Below are 20,306 nucleotides of genomic sequence, written 5' to 3'. Positions count from 1 at the left end.
AGTATGTTATCTAGACGTTTCGATCGCGTTCACTTTCAAATTTGACATATCGCGTTCGTTTTGACAGCTGTCAGGTGGTGCGGTTTAGCTTGCGCAATATCCCACCTGCGTGATGTAGTGTAGTATTAGTGAATGGTCAAGCTTTATTGTTTTCTGTTGCTGTTACATTTGTATTAAAAGTTTTACGTTTTTCTTAATTATTAGTGGAGTACCTAAAAGATTTGTCAAATGCATCTTTCGCCTATTTTTCTGTCTTTATTCCAATATGACAAAGTGCTTATTTCTTCCGCTCTCGCGTCATAAAAGGCACCGTCTTTTGAATTTCTTGCTTTGTAAAGCACCTGTATGTATTTACATTTGCAAATGCAGTTGTTTCTAAGAATAGTAATGTATTTTTATTGCAACTAATTACTAATTACAACTCACCTGTCCTTGTTAGTGGGTCGATTGCTAGTATTTTAAGTTTCTATCCATCGTGCGGTTTTTCTGCTGTCGGTATCCTAATGAAGATAATTTCGTATAATGATTGATACGTGGTTTGTATTTAATTGGGAGTCTGTTCTTTATAAGGGCTTATAAGGAAATCGTGATTTACTTAGAAATGAATAAGTATTTTTAAATTAGGTGGCTCTATTTCTTTGTTGATATATTTTTTCTTAATAAGCAGATAATACTTTTTCTTCGCACAAGTCATGTCATCTACGTGAATAATTAAGTGTTCTTTACCGTATCGTCTATTTATGTGTCGCTTTTGAGAATTTCACTTTTTATCAATGTACGTATGTTATGACAGAATCCAACAAGGTTTCAAAACTTGGGATAATCATCATTATTATCGTCAATAAGTGAACGTAGTATTTTCTCACGGCATGTCATTGAACCCAATCTTCGGTTTCTGTATTCAGTTTTTGTTTGTCATCTTGCATTGACTAAAAAAATATGGTTTTCATTAATAAATTATTAATAATTAGTCGAGTTGCGGCCGCCATATCGTGACAAGCGTTTTTCTAGAGAACTTTTGCTGTTTGATGAGCTATTTATTTTAATTCTCTGTTACTTGTTTTAAACGGCAGTATTGATCACCTTAAAAAAGCGGTATGTGACTACCGCATAGTTACGTTTATGTCAAAAGTATCACGCTCCAATATCACGAGTGCCTAATAGTCCAAGCCAATTTTCACCAATAATCGCCTCCACACATTAGTGGCACAGATGTAATCGAGTTTTGAATCGATTCCATTCAATAATCGATTGCCGAGAGCGGTTTATGTAACGGTTCCGCTGCAGACGATACATCCGATGTCTACTGGAGAGTTATTGTTGAAGTTATCGAAGTTTTAATGATTTTTGAGTTTTATTTGGGTGAAGAAATTACTTTTAAACAAGTTAAAGTTCAGTAATAGGCTGATTAAGAGATAGAAATAACAATATGGCATGAGGATAATGAAGCTGGTGCCATGAAAGGGGTAATTATAAATGACTATTTGAAAAAATCGCAGTGTGAAACTAAAGCCAGAAAGAATTCCTGGATCTTTATAGACCTTTCTCTGTGATACTTATAAGAGTGAGTTTAATAACATAAACAATGACTAATTCAATTTCTAATTTATGCTTACCAGTTATATCAACACCTGTACCGCGCTAGATCGAGTGGTTTCACTAATACCACACACAATGAATAACACTTTTGGCGACCTCCTTTCTAACTAGTGGCAAAAACACCATTGTTAATTTAATTAATAAGGTCTGCTTAGCTTTTAGCAGTTGGATAACGTTTTTACAGTTTTTATAATTTGGTTTTACAAGTCAATAAGGAAAATGGACGGCGTCGTTCAGAAGGCTAGAGTGATGATCAAACCGAGTGTTTTAGAAGGTAGTTAAATAAATAAAAAAAATATAGAGACATTATCGCCGTCTCTAAGATCTTATTGTGGTCGAGTGTACAGGGGGTTTAAAAAGGCTATAATGTAAGTGCACAATGCCAAGAAATGTCAAATAGCAATATTACTTTTTTAGATGAATTGCTTATTTGGTGCCTTTTTAGATCTCCTGAACTATGAAAAATTGCACAAGGTTTGCTTCAGCGAACAATTGTCTTTGACTATCTCAGAGTGTGATAAATGTTTGCAGTAGTCATAATTCTACTTAATTACTACTTATTATTACTACTACTTATTATTTTAGTGTGTTGTGTTGTATACAATTTTACTATTTTATTTTTACATTTTTTATGTTTACCTTTTACACATTTATATACATTTTTTTTTTAATTTAGTCTTAGTTTAGTTTTTATCTGTATGGGTACCTGTGACTTGAAATAAATATATTATTATTATTATATATTGTGATTTAGGATAAGTTTTTGTATGACTGGCTTCTATAGAAAGTGATGACTCAGACAAGGGTGGAACCCACTTGAGTAGAAATTATCTATGTCATTATGTCACACAATTTCGAAGACTTAATCTTAAAGAATCCGGAAGGTTCCACACCTTTACCAACGCGGTAAACAGACACAATGGAATTTCATTTGCTTCGGTCCTGACCTTCTCTTCTTTCCTTCACATTCATCAATTGTTCTCATTCATCATTCTCTGCTTATCTGAAATAGATGTGTGTTTATGTATGTATATAAGTTCACACTTTTGTGTCCACTCTATCCGCATTAATTTGTCTAACCTTTAGATGTCAGATAACATTTTTATATTCTTATTATAATCCTTCATCCGCCACGTGATCATTCAAACATGTTTTCGCACCTTTGTCAAGCGACAAGTGATTATTTTCGCTATTAGCTTTCTTATTGATAGACTCAATAGCTTTATGTAATTGTCTTCGTGTGAATATAGTATTATATTGCTTGTTGTCGATATGTTTATTTGTTACATAATAGTAATGTAATGGACAATTCCTGCCTGCAGGGAATATTTGCCTCAGGTGACATACAGTGCTTGGCAGGAAAGTATAAATTAAAATTGGAATCATTGTGATTCAGAAGTGAGAGTTGTTATGTATTTACTGTATTTGGGTTGCTTACAGCCATTTTTACAAAATGGATACTTGTGAATACAAACAAATGCCAATTAAAAGCTACGAAAAGTGTTGTATTATGTTTTTTTCTATCTTAAGGATCGTTCAGTGATAAGATCGTATGTGAGGGACGCTTAAAAGGTATTTCTAGATGGGAAATGATTATTTTAAAGAATAAGTGAAGTTGTTAAACAAAATCAGATATTACTACTAACATTATTGGTCAGATTAACAGCCTACTGATCTTATACTATCTAAGCACATAACAATGCGTCAGGTTCCCGCAACACTGTCCGCACGAATGTCCAAGTTCAAATTTAAAAGTGGGTAGTATAATTTTAGAATGATATTTTTTAAAAAGTTTTATTCACAACCATAAAAAAGGTGCATTCGAACATGGCATTATATTTGATTAAATTAAGTTCGGTTTCACTAGCCACATCAGAGCCCACCACAAAAACGACCCAGGATAATAATTTAGGAGTCGCCGTCGTAGGATACGGTTTGGACGACATGATGATGATGATGATATTCGATTTCGATATGTTTTTAAACAATGAAGCCATCGAGAAAGTCTTCCAACAGTCTCCGGCCAAGTAGTAACAGCCATAAGAGGAAATCTTCTAAAACCACGTCAAAATACATCTTGATCAGTAAACAAAATTTAAGAGTCCAATATCTCAGTGGAACAAAGCTGTTTGCTTAGTATTAGCATATCTGACAATACGATTGCAGGTTTAACTCAGAGTGGTGACCTCGTGGGAACAGTCTCTCAGTCAGTGTGTCACTGAGTCTATTTGCTGACGGCTGTTGTCGATGGAGAGACCACAGAGCCAAGAGCAACTAGATGTAACGAAAATATTTTGGTCTGTCACACACACCGATAGCACTGTGCTTCTATTTTCTTAAATGTCCCTCGGTAATCATTGAATTTCCGTTTACAAACAAATGTAAATTTCCATGTTCATTAATTATTAGATTTATCATGTATCAGAATTTGAATTCAGAATTTGGTACTTTATTGCTTTTTTTTTGTTTCGATTCTCGCGTGAACAAAACAACAATAAAGTGTTTATGTATTTCGAAATTTAAATTCTGTTACATGATAAATGTAATGTAATAATAATTGATGACGGAAATTTGTATTCGGAAATACTATGATTGTCGAGATAGATAAAGATAATAGAAGAATTATAAAAAATTGTTTGAAATAAAATAATATTATTTGAATTCAGAACAAAGTGATTTGTAAAAATATTTTTTTGATAATACTTATATCTAAATATTTTTTAAAGTGAAATTTTAAAGTGAAAGTAAAATTATTTTGTTATAATAGCACTTAATCGTGTTTAGAGAAACTCAAGAAAAGAGAAAATTAAATCACACCCATATAAACGGGCGTTGTTTCCTACGGGTTCAAATCCCGTCTGAGTCACTTTTCAAAGTTTCACTTTTATAAAATAAAATGACATTCCAAAGAAATAACGATTTGTGAAGTCTATTTTATAAGTCTGTCGCAAAGACAACCGAATGCCAGAGATTTCTCTGGCCACCTTTTCAACTTTCAGCCTTAACCGCGGATGTAAAATTTTGCGGTTTCATTTTACTCAGTCATTTTTTTGCGAACTCACCACATTTCAGTCTTAATCAGTCATGTGAATTACTATTGTGTGGGTCTTATTGTTATTATCGTTTTGAAATCTATGAAAAATAAAAGAATACATACCATAAGATAAACTCCGTGGTCTAGTGGTTCGAGCGTTGGGCTCACGATCTGGTCCGGGTTCGATTCCCGATAGGGACATTGTCGAAATCACTTTGTGAGACTGTCCTTTGTTTGGTTAGGACATTGCATTGAATCACCTGATTGTCCGAAAAAGTAAGATGATTCCGTGCTTCGGAAGGCACGCTAAGCCGTTGGTCCCGGGCTACTAGTCCAAACACGAGTATGCTCCATACCCCTCCGGTTGATTAGGGGCGGCCTGTGCCCAGCAGTGGGACGTATATAGGCTGTTTATGTTATAAGACTACGCCTATTTCCCCTTGGGATAGATCATCCTATTCTGTGTTCCGTCGTCTCTAACATGGAATTCCACTTACCTAAGTACGATCCAGACAATTTCTCAAACTACCAAAACAACCGGTGACATTTGGCAGGATTGTACCGGTAATTCGTCACTAACCGGATCGGAACTGTATCGGTCCGGAGAACCGGTTAGAACGGTACTCTACGACCGACGGACAGGTTAAGGAGAAGTATGACTTTATAGTACATACATACATAAACTCGCTCTTTTTGTCCCTGATGAAGTGGACAGAGTCAAGGGGGGCTTAAAAGGCCCACAGGGTACATTAATTGTTAATATACTAGGAATTCGTCTCTGGTTATTGAGACCAGAGGGGTTGAAAAGGCCAATAAAAAGCAATATTGCTATTTGACATTTGTTTGCATTGTGCATTTACTTTTATATGCGCAAATGTCAAATTATTATATTGCTTTTTAGATGAATAGCTTTTCAACCCCCAATTAATGCTTTGACTGCACTTTTGATACCAGGTTGTAATGTGGATATGATGAATCTAAAGGGGACAGGTGATCAGTTCATCGCTGATATAACGGTGGACAATAAAGTCGACTATCCTATTACTATTCTATGGTGGACACAAACCTTTAGATCAAGTTTAGTTTCACAACATGTAGTTTGTACTTATTCTATATTATTTTTCTCAATTCCAGTCCAGCAGTTCATTTACAACTTTATCGTTCGCGAATAAAGCTGAAGGCAGATCAAAATTCTTCCGAATCGTACGTGTTGTCTGGGCTGGAAAGGATAGTGCAAAATGACGGCTGATTGGTGATGATGATGTTGGAATTATAATCACTATCACAGAACAGAAAAGGTGGATTTTAGTTTTTAATTATAAAAATTCTGATGACGTCATCAGAAGAATTCGGCATGCAATGTCATTGGATAGCATTCCAATTTTTATTAACAACGCAAAATTTGATCCTCTCTGGTCTAGGATAGTGATTATAATTCCATATGAAAGTGAAAATTCTGACAGCACGAACGTTGTGGAAGAATTTTGATCTGCTTTCAATATTATAAGTAGATAATCTGGCTTAACACTTCCAAGGTTTAATGTCTAGATTGGTTTACGGATTATTTTTTATGTACTTTTCTAAGAACTTAATTCTTAAATGGATATCCCTTTCATAGTTTTTGTTGGTAGCACTTACGCTGGCCAGACAGGTTTATAAAGTTATTAGTGCTAATGCTTTGAGATGTCACTTGTTTTTTTTTTTTTATAAGGATAAATGTGAAAAGGCTTTGTATTAGTTTTTAAGTATCTTTCGTCTTGTTACATCCTGCCATTTTGTGTATTGAACTGTGATTGCCTTTACAAGAAAAAAGGAAACCAGCCTTTTATTCCGGCTCTTTCATCGTTAAGTGTTATTGCATAAATTTGACGCTTCCTGTAAGTAAAAACCTCATTTCAACCAACCAAAAAAAAAACTGTAAGTAAATTAAAAGAAAGAGACAGACTTACCTCCATTTCTATCGAGTAAGCATATAAAACGAAACTATTCGCCACTTTAATACGGATATACAACTGGCTCTATCGGATATCAATACGGTTTTTGCGCTCGTATAAACGTTAATGCGTTTCCTGCGCTTGCGCTTGCCCTTAATGGTCGGTACCTGCGGACATGAGGGCAGGTTTTTCGTGTTAAAGTGGAGCATTGGGTTAAATGCTGCCACCTTTGTTGACTACCACTTAATTTGACGTTCGAATTATAATGATATGCCAAAATAATGTTTAAATTCTGTTTTAGGAACTCGGGACTAAAGCATGGTAATGGTAATTTAAGTATGAACGCCACCTTGGTATTTTCTTTTGCTTCTGCTGTTTAGTTTTAAAATATATAAAATGAGAAAAAGTTTGTTTACATCAATATAATTCACGACAAATATGTCGTATGAAAGTAGTCTTGATACCCGAATACGATTTTTTTAAGTTTCAGAACTGGCACACAAAGTATCAGTTATTTTCCTTCCCCAAATACCAAATTACCGTAGTCTTCTTTAAAAGTAACTAATTTCCTTCCTACACGACTTTAAATTCTAATACGAAACTCATGAACCAATTTGTCGTCATTTTAAATTCCATCACACAAAAAATCCTAACCTAACATTTAACCCATTCATGAAATGCCGTAAAAACGTTTCTACCTTTCCTTTTTTAGCTTTAACAACTTTATTGAACTGTGCAACAGTAATAATTTTAATCCTTACATCTGAAGAAATAAGGTAGTAAGTGGTTGTATCTATGAATTGTGTTTTTTCGGATAATAGATACAATAGTGGGCGCAGGATGGTGCCCAAAGGGATACCGCACGAAAACTGGTTTGAGCCAGTTCATTCAACACTCGTTTAAAAACTTGTTTTGAGTCCCACGACGTGTTTAGATGTTTTATATCACAATGCATCGTGCATTAGAAGAAATAAAGTATTGTGTGTTATGCGTGACACACTTGCCTAGAAAATGTATTCTAAAGAGCTATAATTTAAGACGAGTGTCATGTTTCTGCGTGTTCTACTTTTCTTTTTTTAAGACTAGGTAAGTATCGCTACATTTTTCAAAAAAACATTGTCTCTTTGCTATTACTTGGTGTATCTTTTATTCTTGTCGTGATTTGCTGAGGTAATCAAAAATGTTTGTTACTCCGGAAGGCACTGCATTCTCACGTGCGATATTTTTTCCTTTACCTGATGTGATGTAAGGTTTATTTTATAGTGCACTTATTTGGTAAAACTTATTTGGTGATCATCAAATTGCATGAACTGACTGTTTACAGAAGTGTTAATGATGATTTACTTACCTGATTGTCCGAAAAAGTAAGACAACTCTGTGCTTCGGAAGGCACGTTAAGCCGCTGGTCGACCGCATGGTCTATTAACCCAAACAGCTCCATCTACTTACACTGGAGCAGCGTGGTTCACCACCAGCTACTCCAGTTGGCTCTATATCTCCTCCGTTTATTTTAGGGGAGACCTTTGCAGTGAGATGTATATAGGCTATTTATGTTATGTAGGTATATTTCCTAATTAAAAAATTACGTGTTGGCAATTTATTTAAATAAAAAAAAGTGTTAAATCTTCTTCAAGATAGCATCGTGTAATTTCTTCTTTGTTCAAAACTTTGTCAGCGATATTGCGTTGTTTTGCATAAAGACTCTTGAACTTGGCATTCGCCTTGCTAAACCATCCGCGTTGCACCGAGCATGCATCAAGTTTCTCATACAAATCACAAAAGTGGGTTCTCCATAAACGGCCGTAGACTTTTGACCCTGCCTCCGGGCGGGTTTGGGAAAGTGGCAGAATGTGGGCCGCGGGTCTGGCCACGTGTGAACGCACCTGTGAACGGACTTGTACATCAAGAATAATGTTTTCTTTGGAAAATATAGGCGCGGTTGTACTCTCGCTTTTAGGGCTTGACATCGCTTAACACTTTACATGGTCTACTTTATTGGCATTTTAACTTTCTTGATTTTTACTGACCTCCATTCCAGAGGTGTTTTATCGGTGAAATCATTCATGGTCATCGTAATTACAATCCTTTTCCCCAATACTTGTCTAACACAGCTTTGTTTTTTAAGTCTAGAAACAGCAATTCGGTAGGTATGTTTATTTTATTTTGGGGTGAAAATGTCAGATGGTGTACAAATACGGAAGATAAAAGGCAAAAATAATGGACAGGCACGTCTTTGGTTGCACAACGTTACATAACCTTCCTCTGTTCCATTTTATAGGCTGTAAAATCAATCTTCTAAATACCGCCTTTGAAAATCCTCGTAAAATCACTGGAGAAGATAGTAATAAAAATCATAAAAGGGAGCGTAAAACGCCGATACAGCATCGATTGTCCGTAATCGTTGCGTAATCGATTGACGATTGTAATCGATTTGGGACATGGGTGCATTGTTTGGTGAAAGTTCACCGGTTATAAGTTGGCCGGTGCAGCATCAGTTTCGTCGAAACCTGCTATTTTCAGGTCAATCCCCTCGTAATAATCGATTAGCTGACGATATAAATTATTTTCGATCTCGTCTTGACGTCGTAAATTCTGTTTGAATAAAATCTTGACCATTGTGTTGGCGTGGACTTTCCACGTGCAAGAAATATTTTATTGGCTACTTATTGGCATTTGTGGGAATATGCTTCTATAGTCAATTGACCTGTTTCATAGTAAGCCAATATATTGTACTTTGTATCATCATCTCGTTTTTCACGGGGTCCGCTTACCTAAGCTGAAGATTCGACAGATCCGGTTTTTTACAGAAGCGACTGCCTGTCTGACATTCTATCCCGCGAAAGGAACTCCAGTCCAATACAGGTTAGGTCACATACCTCCAAAAATGCATTTCTCGGGAATGTGGGTTTCGCCACGATGTTTTCCTTCACCGATGAGCACGAAACAATTATGATCCAAACATGAATTCGAAAACAAATTCGACAATCATTGCTTTAGGCCTGTGCTGGATTCGAACCTATGACCTCAAAGTGAGAGGCAAGCGTTCTACCGACTGGGCTACCACGGCTATTGTATTCCTTATCAATTTTCAATAAAAATGCTATAATCGCAACATTGACGTGAAGCAATTGACAAACATCATCGCACACTTGATAGATTCACTAACTTTGACTTCCAAGCAGAACTGTCGCTTACTTCTGGTTAAAGTAAGTGTGACGTTTCCGGTTTGCTTAAACATTGTCTTATTCTTATTGCCAACATCGACCCGTCTGCCTCAACAATGGCTCCCATAAGCTACCTTAATGAGTATTGTCTGATGGCGGTTTTACAAAACTACAATTCACATAATAATACATACTCATGCTCATACTTTATACATTACTAGCTGTTATCCGAAATTTTGTTCGCGTGAAACCCTAGTATTAAAACTAGTTTTGTGCCAACTTTGCCACACCTTTTTACCTCCTCACATTGAATTTCACAAAATGCCTTCATAGTGAACACCTACGTCCTAAAGGAACCCCTATACAAAATTTTAGACTTAACACTTGTAGTTCCTGAGATTTCGTGATGAGTGAGTCAATCAGTCAGTAACCTTTTGCTTTTATATAATATAGATTTAGTAAAGAACAGAATGTCTTCAAGTCTACATTTTCAACGAGTATCTATACACTTTCATGTTTGTTAAAATCTTCGATTACAATTATAACAATTATTACATTATCTACAGATGTATTATAACGATCGTTATTGACGATAATAATCTCCATCACCCATCAAAACGATGTAGTGTTAAGTTCATGCTTGAACATTTTTTTTATGTTATGTGTATTATCCACCGAGTAATAGATTAATCTTTTCTTCATTTTGTATTGTAAAGTATACTTAATGCTTTTTATATGAGAACTTCTCTAACTATAAATATTATGTCTGTCATAGATATGACTAATGAGTCACTACTATGATTGTATCTTCTGATGTGTGAATCAGACTCCCGAACACAAACTCAAACTGGTTTTCCTGTCAATGAACTACGGCAGAACCTTAGACTTTTATTTTCATTTGTTTCCCAGCCTCGAAATGCAATCAACAATGAACTTCATTAGAATTCGCTTTGGTGTATTTAATCATTTTCTATAAGGCCGGCCCTTATTATCTGTAAGAATATAATATTAGCAACTGAAATTGTTTGCATCGTCTGCCCCACATAGGTCTACAAATCCACTGACACACTAGTACATCATCTCCCTAGAATTATCCCGTTTTTCCCAAGGTCCGCTTACCTAACTGGAGACTGAACATTTAGGTGTGACCTAAATGTGGGTCAGGTCACTTTGTATGCAGTACACATGTGTGAACATAAAGTGAACGGCCGAAGGTCACAGGTGTCATTGGCATGTAGGTGCATATGAAACTAAACTAGACTATTAGCAATTTTGCAACAGCCCGACCTACGGTTGCTGACCAAAATATTTAAGTGCGAAATAGGGTAGTTACCAACTAGTTAAATCAACTACTTTTTACTATACGTCAAAACACGAAATAATTACAATGTCAGCGAATAATGTTACGTTCAAAGGGTCATTCATACCTTTCGACTTTCTTTTATTGTTTGAGCTCATAATAATATTGTTTACATTGGAAATGTGTCATTAGAATCACGAGTTGAAAGCTTAATTTCGAGGGTCAAGTTTGATGTTAGCTTTAATTATAATGTTTTGGTTGTAAACAAAGATATCTTTGCACAATTACCTGTTTAAAAATAAAAACGTATCATCAGCGTTGTCTTACGAATTAAAACTTTTCTTTACACTCTACTTGAAGCTCGATTCGGCTGCATACTTCTGGATACAATCTTTACCATATAGCATTATAGAATAATAATAACAGAATCAGAATCATTTATTCTACGTAATTATCATGGGGTTAGAATTTCAATAAAACGATTGAAACGGGACTGGAAACTAGTAATAATTCACCAGAATTACCGTCTCACGCGCAGTGCGGCGCCACATCGATAACACGAAGTAATGAAATAATCTGAATATAAATAATATGTCTTTAAAGCTCAATATCCATACAAGTGGTACTAAGGGTGTTCAGTCATGAGTAATATCATGTACCCACTTTAGAACCCTGTCGCACTATCATATTTGACATTTAATGAGGCTTACGGTTTAGTTTGTAAAAAAGGTAATGTGACATGGTTTCAAAGTGTATACATGTTAGCACTCGAGACCAGATTTGTGGAATTAGCGATTCCAACCCCCGAGTTTGTATTCCATTGTGCATAGAGAAATCGCGGAAGCGCGCTTTTACACTTTATTTTGTTGTTAACTGTACTATGCCGACAACTTTCGATTCATTCCGATCTAGATACAATTCATACTATCGCCACACTTAATACATTCTCAGTTACGATATCTCGTGAATTATGTAGAGAATAACGTTATCGATAAAATCACTTGGAATTTATTGTGTCTGTGAAATGTCATTTATTAGTCTCGATTAACGGATAGTTATTAACTAATGAATTATACCGTAGCATTGCTTTGATAACTTCTTAGTTACACAGAAGCAATTAGAAAAGTAATTTGATACCAGAGAAGAGAATAGGTATTTGAAGACAGAAAACAGAAACTTATGTAGTTTTCACTAACACAGTTCGTTCGACCATTATAGACAGCGATACGGCTCACCACCTATCACGTTGGTATGGGAGCTCGGTGGGTGTAGGTATTTAGTTCATCTTACGATGGATATACCTCTGACAACCCTAATTGGGATATAGTCGTGAGCTTATGTTATGTTGTTAAAAAAGAAAAGGCTGTGTACGTGATAGGAAAAATCATGGTCAAAATTATGTTGTACACTTCAGAATAGTTTATATTTCTCCGTAAACATTATTTTATAGAATAAATAATTTAGGATCTAACTTAGTATAATGGCACATTCATTAATTTCCTTCTGACATTTAGTTCAAATATCAACTCAGAGTTAGCGAAACTCATTCACGAATTTTGTGCTCTGTATAAATTCACTCCGAACCCTTTAATCCTAAATAACCTTTTACAAAGCTTTATGACTGGCTAAAGTAAATCAAATTATAAGATCGAGCATAGTAATTCACAATATACAGCTTGTAATAACAATATTGTGTACTGGATCATGGGAATTGGGGCAGCCAGAGACAATTAGCTTGACCAAGGACACAGTGACAAAGTTGGTAGAACATGGACTGTTACATTGGCTTGTTGGTATGACATGATGTGAGTTAGGCAATGGTTATGAATCATTCAAATTATTGAAATGTTAATTTATGATGCTAAAAATGTAGTGTTAAAAAGACATGATATAAGATAGAGAAGTTTAGAGAGGAAGGAATTACAAAAAGAGTCACTCAATTTTGCAGCATCTGTAGGTAACAGGATTTGTACAATACATTTACAGTAGTATAATTTTGAAGTTCTTCAACCTGAGATTTACACTGGTCCTAATTCTTACATGAAGCACTTTTATCAGTAGCTGTATACAGGTTTTTAACAAATATGTTCTTCGTAGTTTGAAAGTAATAAACCTAATTCTAATTACACCCAAAGAAAGCTTGGAGACCATTCAATTCTCACCTGTACCCTCGTTTCATTGTGCAATACTCGAATTTCGCAGCTTTCCTAATGCTAATTATCAACAACAGAACAATGTTAAGCCAGTGAAAGTACTGAATCTGCGATTGTTGGGCAAATAGAGGAAAAGCGGATCGTATTACGAGTATGTTGATGAAAGTAAATGTTTGGATTTAGGACGAGTCCGTGTTGATGCATTCGAATCTGCTCATCTCGTATTTTGAAAGGAAAAGGTGCGGTGCCAAGCACTTATGTCCTTTATTGCTGAGAAATCTGTGTCACAATTGTTAACACGGGTACGAGAAAGATGAAGCTGATAAAATTATTTACATCACTTTTGTCAAGGACATTGCACAATTCGTTTGAATTCCTACATTTCTCATCTGTAATAATGTTAAATTAAAATTTCCAAAAAAAAAACATTATACATTGTTTTAAGTTTACGCGGTTATTATCATAATTAAAGCACATAATAACGGGTTCTTACCGCGTTTAAATGGGGATATGAGACTCCCGATATTAACCCGAACCCCGGGTAAGAACCCGTTATTATGTGCTTTAATTAAAAAAACATTATTTTGCTTATCTATTGTATTGAGCAAAGGTTACAAATTCATATTTTGCGAGCCGTTACAAGCTCCATCTCATCTTTATGATAACTTCTATCACGCTATTCTTTCTGGTATAAGTAATAAGATTCAACATAATTGTATAAATAATTATTTGCCCTGTTTCACCTGCTGGACAGTTTATCCAGGACTTTCCTGGTAGCAATGCTATCAGATAATTTACTAAATCAAATATTCTTCATTACACATAAATATTTACAAAACATTTAGTAATCTCTGTAGCAATTTCTTCTAGGAAACCACTACCAGGAATCAGCCATAAAAAGAACTTGGATGGTGCAACAACAACGTTTAATATAATGACTAGAGTCAATAATTATACAAATACAGTTTATACAATAATACATATTTAATATACTATAATACTTAGTAACCTATTAATACCTAACTATGCTATGGAGAAAATTATAAACTATATATAAACACACAACAAAAAAGCTCGTATTGTTATTATTGCTATTTTTAGATATTTTTTTTTAACATGGAACAGAATAAGTAGGGAAATATATAGAATATACATCGTAATAGTAAATACATTAAGAATAACCACATTCAGATTGATAATGAGCTCGCAGCAGATTTTTGAAGGTCTGAAGAGAGTTAACAACTCTGCAGGATTCTTCTTCTTCTACCGTGTGGGTTGTGAGGTGGAGTACCAACCTCATCAACCTTGGTGTCAGGGTTACAATAGAGCCGCCAAAGGCCCATGACGGCTCTGATGGATTTATCAGCAAGTTTAATCTATTTATTGGAAATCTAAACAGGAGAAAACTCTTACACTGTACTTAGGACAAATACTATTCACTTTACTTTCAACCTGACCTTGTAACCTCGAAGTCATTATCAATCTCATCGATCAGTATTAGCTGGTTGTTATCATTAATCAAATCATTGGAACTTTGATCAGATCTACTAAGATGTGGGACAAATATAAGTACAAATATAAGATGATTCTCAATAACTTTCTATCTGCTTTCGCTAATCAAATAACTACTTGCGATCGTAGGTACTTCTTTTGTATTGTCGATTGCTTTGTTATATATTTTTATTCCATTTCTAATCTGATTTGTAATGGTAATTTCAAGTTTTGTTTTCATTTCAGTATAATCGTATTAGGGAATACTTAGAATTTGGTAGTTTCCGACGTCAATGATTGAAATGAAATGAAAAAAGAATGAATGATTAATTATGAAATGCTGATTATTAAATAAAGACAGATCTAAAACTGGCGAAAAACATTTCCCTTTTTCTATTTAACTTATTTATGAATTTTAATAAAAAAAAAATTTAATAATAACTCCGACATTTAATCACGCTTTCTATGACGTCACGATATGCTTTTTCATACAAATTCTTTAGTAATTTCGTGTTTTGACGTTTAGTAAAAAGTAACTGATTTGAATAGTTGGAAACTACCCTATTTCGCACTTTAAAATGTAACTTATTTATGAATTTTAATAAAGAAAAATGTAATAATAAGTCCGACATTTAATCACGTTTTTCTATGACGTCACAGGTTGCTTTTTCATCCAAATTCCATAGTGATTTCGTGTTTTGACGTGAGTTGTGAGGTGGATTACCAACCCCATCAACCCTACTATTGAGCCGCCAGCCAGCCAACCGCTTTTCCCCACTTACAACGTGGTTACCAAGAATTCGGAAGCTTATCTTTGATCAGGTAAATCCGCAGGCGCGCAAGAATGGAATTGTGATAAATATCTCGCATTATGCATATCGGTGAAAGGGAATGCTGAAGATAATATTACGAGTCATGTGACACTGTTTACTTTCCTCCTGGGAAAGCTTGTAGTTGAGTCTGTCTTGATGCTTATCTTGGGCTTAGATTCAATTGGGTAGTATCCTAGATCAACCAAAATTATGAAATTTTGACTATTCAAAAAACGAATAAGAATAAGGCAAAAAAAAGGAATAAGGCATAATTTATCTGTGAATTTTAATAAAGAAAAATGTTATAATAAGTGCGACATTTGGTCACGTTTTTCTATGACGTCACAGATTGCTTTTTCGTTCAAATTCCATAGTAATTTAGTGTTTTGACGTTTAGTAAAAAGTGACTGATTTGACTAGTTGGAAACTAGCCTATTATAAACAATAATAATGTTGTTGATAGTAGCGGGAGTAGTAGTTACGTAGTTGGAAGAACGCTTGACTCTCGTGAGGTCGCGGGTTCAAATCCAGCGCGGGCCTAAACCAATGATTTTCGAATTTCTTTTCGAATAATGATTGGATTGAAAAATGATCGAATAATGATTGGAAAACATCGTGAGGAGACCCACATACCCGAGAAATATGTTTTCGGAGTTATGTGACGTAATTTGATTTTCCCTTTCAGGTTGTGGAAGGTCAGACAGGCAGACATTTCTGTAAAAAAACCGGACCTGTCAAATCTTCAGGTTCGGTAAGTGGACCCCTTGAAAATGGGATAACGTTAGGGAGCTGATAAATAAGTATACTTATAATGTTCTTGGTGGAATAAATCTCAAACGAACAGACAGACACAAATACCGTAAATGACGTAAAAAAATATATCACGTCATATACAAAACAAACATTTGAACTCGATAACCTTAACTTATAATTAATTTGATGCTCTCTAAATGGAATCTTCTAAATTGCGTAACAGTTCATTGATGCCAGATATTTAAAAATAACTTAGACAGTTAAAGTTGCATAATATTAATATGTGTATTTGTATTCTGTTTTTCTAATTCTAGTAAATGAATGCAGATTATTCATTCATTATGTTTACAGTAGAAACAAGCTATGATTATGATTTTCTGAGTGTTGTTAATAATAGAACACGGATAAAAATTTCCACGGTGATTTAAACAAAATGAAAATTCGCAATCAATATTCGTACCAGCGGAAGTCGCGTAACCATAAGCGCCTATACAATTTATTACAGCAAAGTTACATTGGCGCCCATTGCTATTCTACTTCTGTCAGGCGCTATTTATGGATCTCCCACGCGATCTTTCAACGGGATAAACATGTTACTCTAAAGACAATAATGACTTTTATTTTCATCTTTAGTAGGTCGCTTGTTGATATTAGTGTCAGGCGGCAGATGGTACCCCCAGGCGACTATTACCATTCAACCATCTTTGGACCTTCAAAGAAAGTCTCATTTATACTCGTTAAGCGTCATTAGGTTATAGTAGCTTACTTATAATGATAATTTATTACGTTCGTGATAAGAATCAGGCGAATGAGGACATGGCTTTGGGCTTGATGTGGCCATGTTTTAGGGTAAATGGACAGGTGAAGGTTTGTTGGTGTCATTAAAATATGACAATAACGTATGGTAGGTTTGGTCCTCGATGTCGGACTTATCCCAATGTTTTATTAACTTATCTTAAATGCAATGTTCACTAAAACTGTTGGATTGATTATTGTAGGCGGCGATGCGGCTCGCCACCTATCACGTTGGTCTAATAAAACTCAGTGAGACGTGGTTACTTAGTTCATCTTGCAATGGATGTACTTCTGACTAGCTCAATTGGGATTATGAACGTGACCTTACGTTATGTTATGCTTTCCAAATCTACATCCAGACTGCGCAACCAGTTAACATGCACAATAAAGATGTCAACAGAAACAAATGTCAAATGACAATATTGCTTTTTTAGATGAATTGCTTCAAAGTGGCCTTTTTAACCCCCCTGTACGCTCTGCACGGTAACGAATTATATCGAGGCCTTCGACCTATAGCCGTCCATCTACGTAGATAACATTCGTATCGTTTATTGGTCGATGTGCCCCGATGCGCGCGCAGACCCGGCTGGTCCCAATAACCAAATTTAGTGAGATGTAATTTGCAAATATAACTGCAACTATTATTTATGTACCAAAATTTATACACAATAAAAATCTTTTTTCTTTATCTTACCAGTGACGAATGTCGGGTATATTATAAACTAGCGACCCGCGCCGGCTTCCCTCGGGTGCAATGCTGAGGAAAAAATGAAATTATTTACGACATCACATGAAAATCCTCAAAAATAACAGTATTTCTCCACTATTTAATGGATGTTATTATACATATAAACCTTCCTCTTGAATCACTATCTATTTTAAAAAAACCGCGTCTAAATCCGTTGCATAGTTTTAAAGATTTAAGCGCACTTAGGGATATAGGGACAGAAAAAGCGACTTTGTTTTATACTATGTAGTGATTGGGCGGAAGGCAAGAGGGAAACCACTGCCCTATTTTTCCCTAAAAAAGTAGCATGGAAAATGCTGCACCGACAAAAGCGTGGCTCTTAAATTGATGATGAGTGATTAATGTACCTATTTTTTTATTGTTCCAGGGAAAAGAGAAGAGCAATCGCGAAGATCTGAAAACTGACATACAACACAGAAAGGAAACTTTCTACAGGGTGAGTATGCGTTTCACAGATCATGGAACCAAGGGAGATATGCCCTTAGCACTGAATTACACGAGTCCGCATGTCGCCTGTTAACTCACGTCGGCGTGTGAAGAGGCCGCACTAAGACAATTCTGACTGGACCTTCACATCCATTTATCCACCGTTCATTGCGTAGTAACAAAAAAGCTATGAATGGCAAAGTGATCTTTGTGATATGTTCCCACCGGGAGTCGATCCCAAGATCTCCAGAGCCGAATGTTTTACTTATGAAACCACTGACACCCTATGTGCTTACCACAGGCATAGAATCAAAGATATTACGTACTTCTTTTTCTACTATCGTGTGGGTTGTGAGGTAGATTACTAACACCAATCAACCTTGGTGTCAGGGTTATTATTGAGCCGCCAAAGGCCCCTGACATGGCTCATGTAAGGACTACTTACATCACGAATTACAACGTAAGTAGTAACCGGGACCAACGGCTTTACGTGCCTTCCGAAGCACGGATCATCTTACTTTCGGACAATCAGGTGGTCCTAACCAAACAAGGGCTCACCGAGATTCGAACCCGGAACCTCCGGATCGTTTTTAACGAGTAAGGAAATGCGACATTTTGTCTAGCTCACTCGCACGGGGTAGAGGCACACCGTAAAAACGAGATTTTTGTATAGAGTGTCCGGTCTGTGACTTTTAGTGACATTAGAACGTGAGTTTATGCAGTAAAGAGCATTCTAAAATCTGGATGTGTTTCCAGGAGGCGCCTTCAGACGAGGACTCGGCCGTGTCGTCAGCCCCCGCCTCACTCTCGCCGCAGCCCCTCAACGATATGTGGGTCAGTATCAATGTGTCATCATAGAATAAACAAGCCATAATCAAAAACCAGAAGGAAGCCGTTAATTCAATTGTGAAAGAAAATCTCCCCTCGATTTTTCGGATCTATAAATACATTTTCTTGGGATGTGATCAGAAAGACACAGAGAGGAAATTTCATTTGATATCAATTCAGAATCATAATTTGAATCATCCCCAAAAGTTTTCGTTACGATGTCACTACGTAAGTACACTTACGGCTACCTTTATGTACTTGTACGGAGTGTAACTGACATCGTAACGAATATTGACGGGGTGATTCAACTCATGATTCTGAGTAAATATCAAGTGATATTTTCCATCCCAAAAATATAGAATTGAAAATATTTTTAAAAACACAAAATATCAAGAATTTTGCGATGGATAATCCCACTTGACATAAACTCAGAATCATGAGCTGAATCATCCCCCTCAGTATTCGGTACGGTGTCATTATCACATGTACAATACAATACAAAAACTCTTTAAATCACATTAAAAATACATCAGTCGGTCATTATTAATCTGTCTGGACCGAATGTCCGTTCTTTACGTACCTTATGCTATTATAATATAAAAAGTTCTCTCATGCTCCACTAGATGGCGCTAAAACTTTTTCTCATTATAATACCTGCCTGCAACATCTTCAACGTTTACAATGCAAAAACATACATACATACATACATAAACTCACGCCCGTAATCCCAAATGGGGTGGGCAGAGCCACAAGTAATCAAAGACAACTTGCAGCCACTGTTGATACGAAGTCCTAAGATGGATATGATGAACATTATGGTGATAAGGGATCAGCCTATCGCCCATAACATTAGTCCATTATGTTAGAGGACGCAAGAGTCGCAAGAGTCGTGCGGAGTTGGCTTCTATGCTGTTCTGGGAGCAAATAAAAAACATAGAACACGTTCAGCTGCTTGTCTTCCCGGGCATGTCGTAAAAACCGACAGAGGGATTGCGTCCTCTGCAAAAACATCTCACCATGTAAAAGCAAATCAACTGATTCATGCAGGGGAAGAAAACAGCAATTAAATATGTATAATGAAAGCAGTATTACCATTAGTAATTAGTAGTTAGTATCTTGGTAGATATCAATGTCACGGAAATGAATGGGATGCAAGAAATATGTAAAGAACCCAGTTGGTTCTTGTTTTCCCATAGGCATAGAATAAGGAATAATACTAAGTATAGAACGGCAACTCTCCGCTCTTCATCAGCGTCTGAGCTAGGGTAC

The 20,306-nt window shown here is 35.8% G+C and overlaps 1 protein-coding gene across 3 annotated transcripts in view; it reads left to right on the top strand.

Annotated features, from left to right (window-relative positions):
- LOC126371182 (axoneme-associated protein mst101(2)) overlaps nucleotides 1–20,306 on the top strand; it is a 171,010-nt gene that overhangs the window by 124,432 nt on the left and 26,272 nt on the right. For all 3 annotated transcript variants that reach the window (XM_050016428.1, XM_050016429.1, XM_050016427.1), the window contains 2 exons: nucleotides 18,151–18,219; nucleotides 18,966–19,043. In XM_050016428.1, coding sequence (XP_049872385.1) covers nucleotides 18,151–18,219; nucleotides 18,966–19,043 — 147 coding nt within the window. The remainder of the gene's footprint in view (nucleotides 1–18,150; nucleotides 18,220–18,965; nucleotides 19,044–20,306) is intronic.

Source organism: Pectinophora gossypiella, chromosome 12 (genome assembly GCF_024362695.1).
Source record: "Pectinophora gossypiella chromosome 12, ilPecGoss1.1, whole genome shotgun sequence".
In the NCBI taxonomy this organism is placed as follows: Eukaryota; Metazoa; Arthropoda; class Insecta; order Lepidoptera; family Gelechiidae; genus Pectinophora; species Pectinophora gossypiella.
The sequence above is the reverse complement of the archived record's forward strand: the minus strand, read 5'-3'. Positions and strand labels throughout refer to the sequence as shown.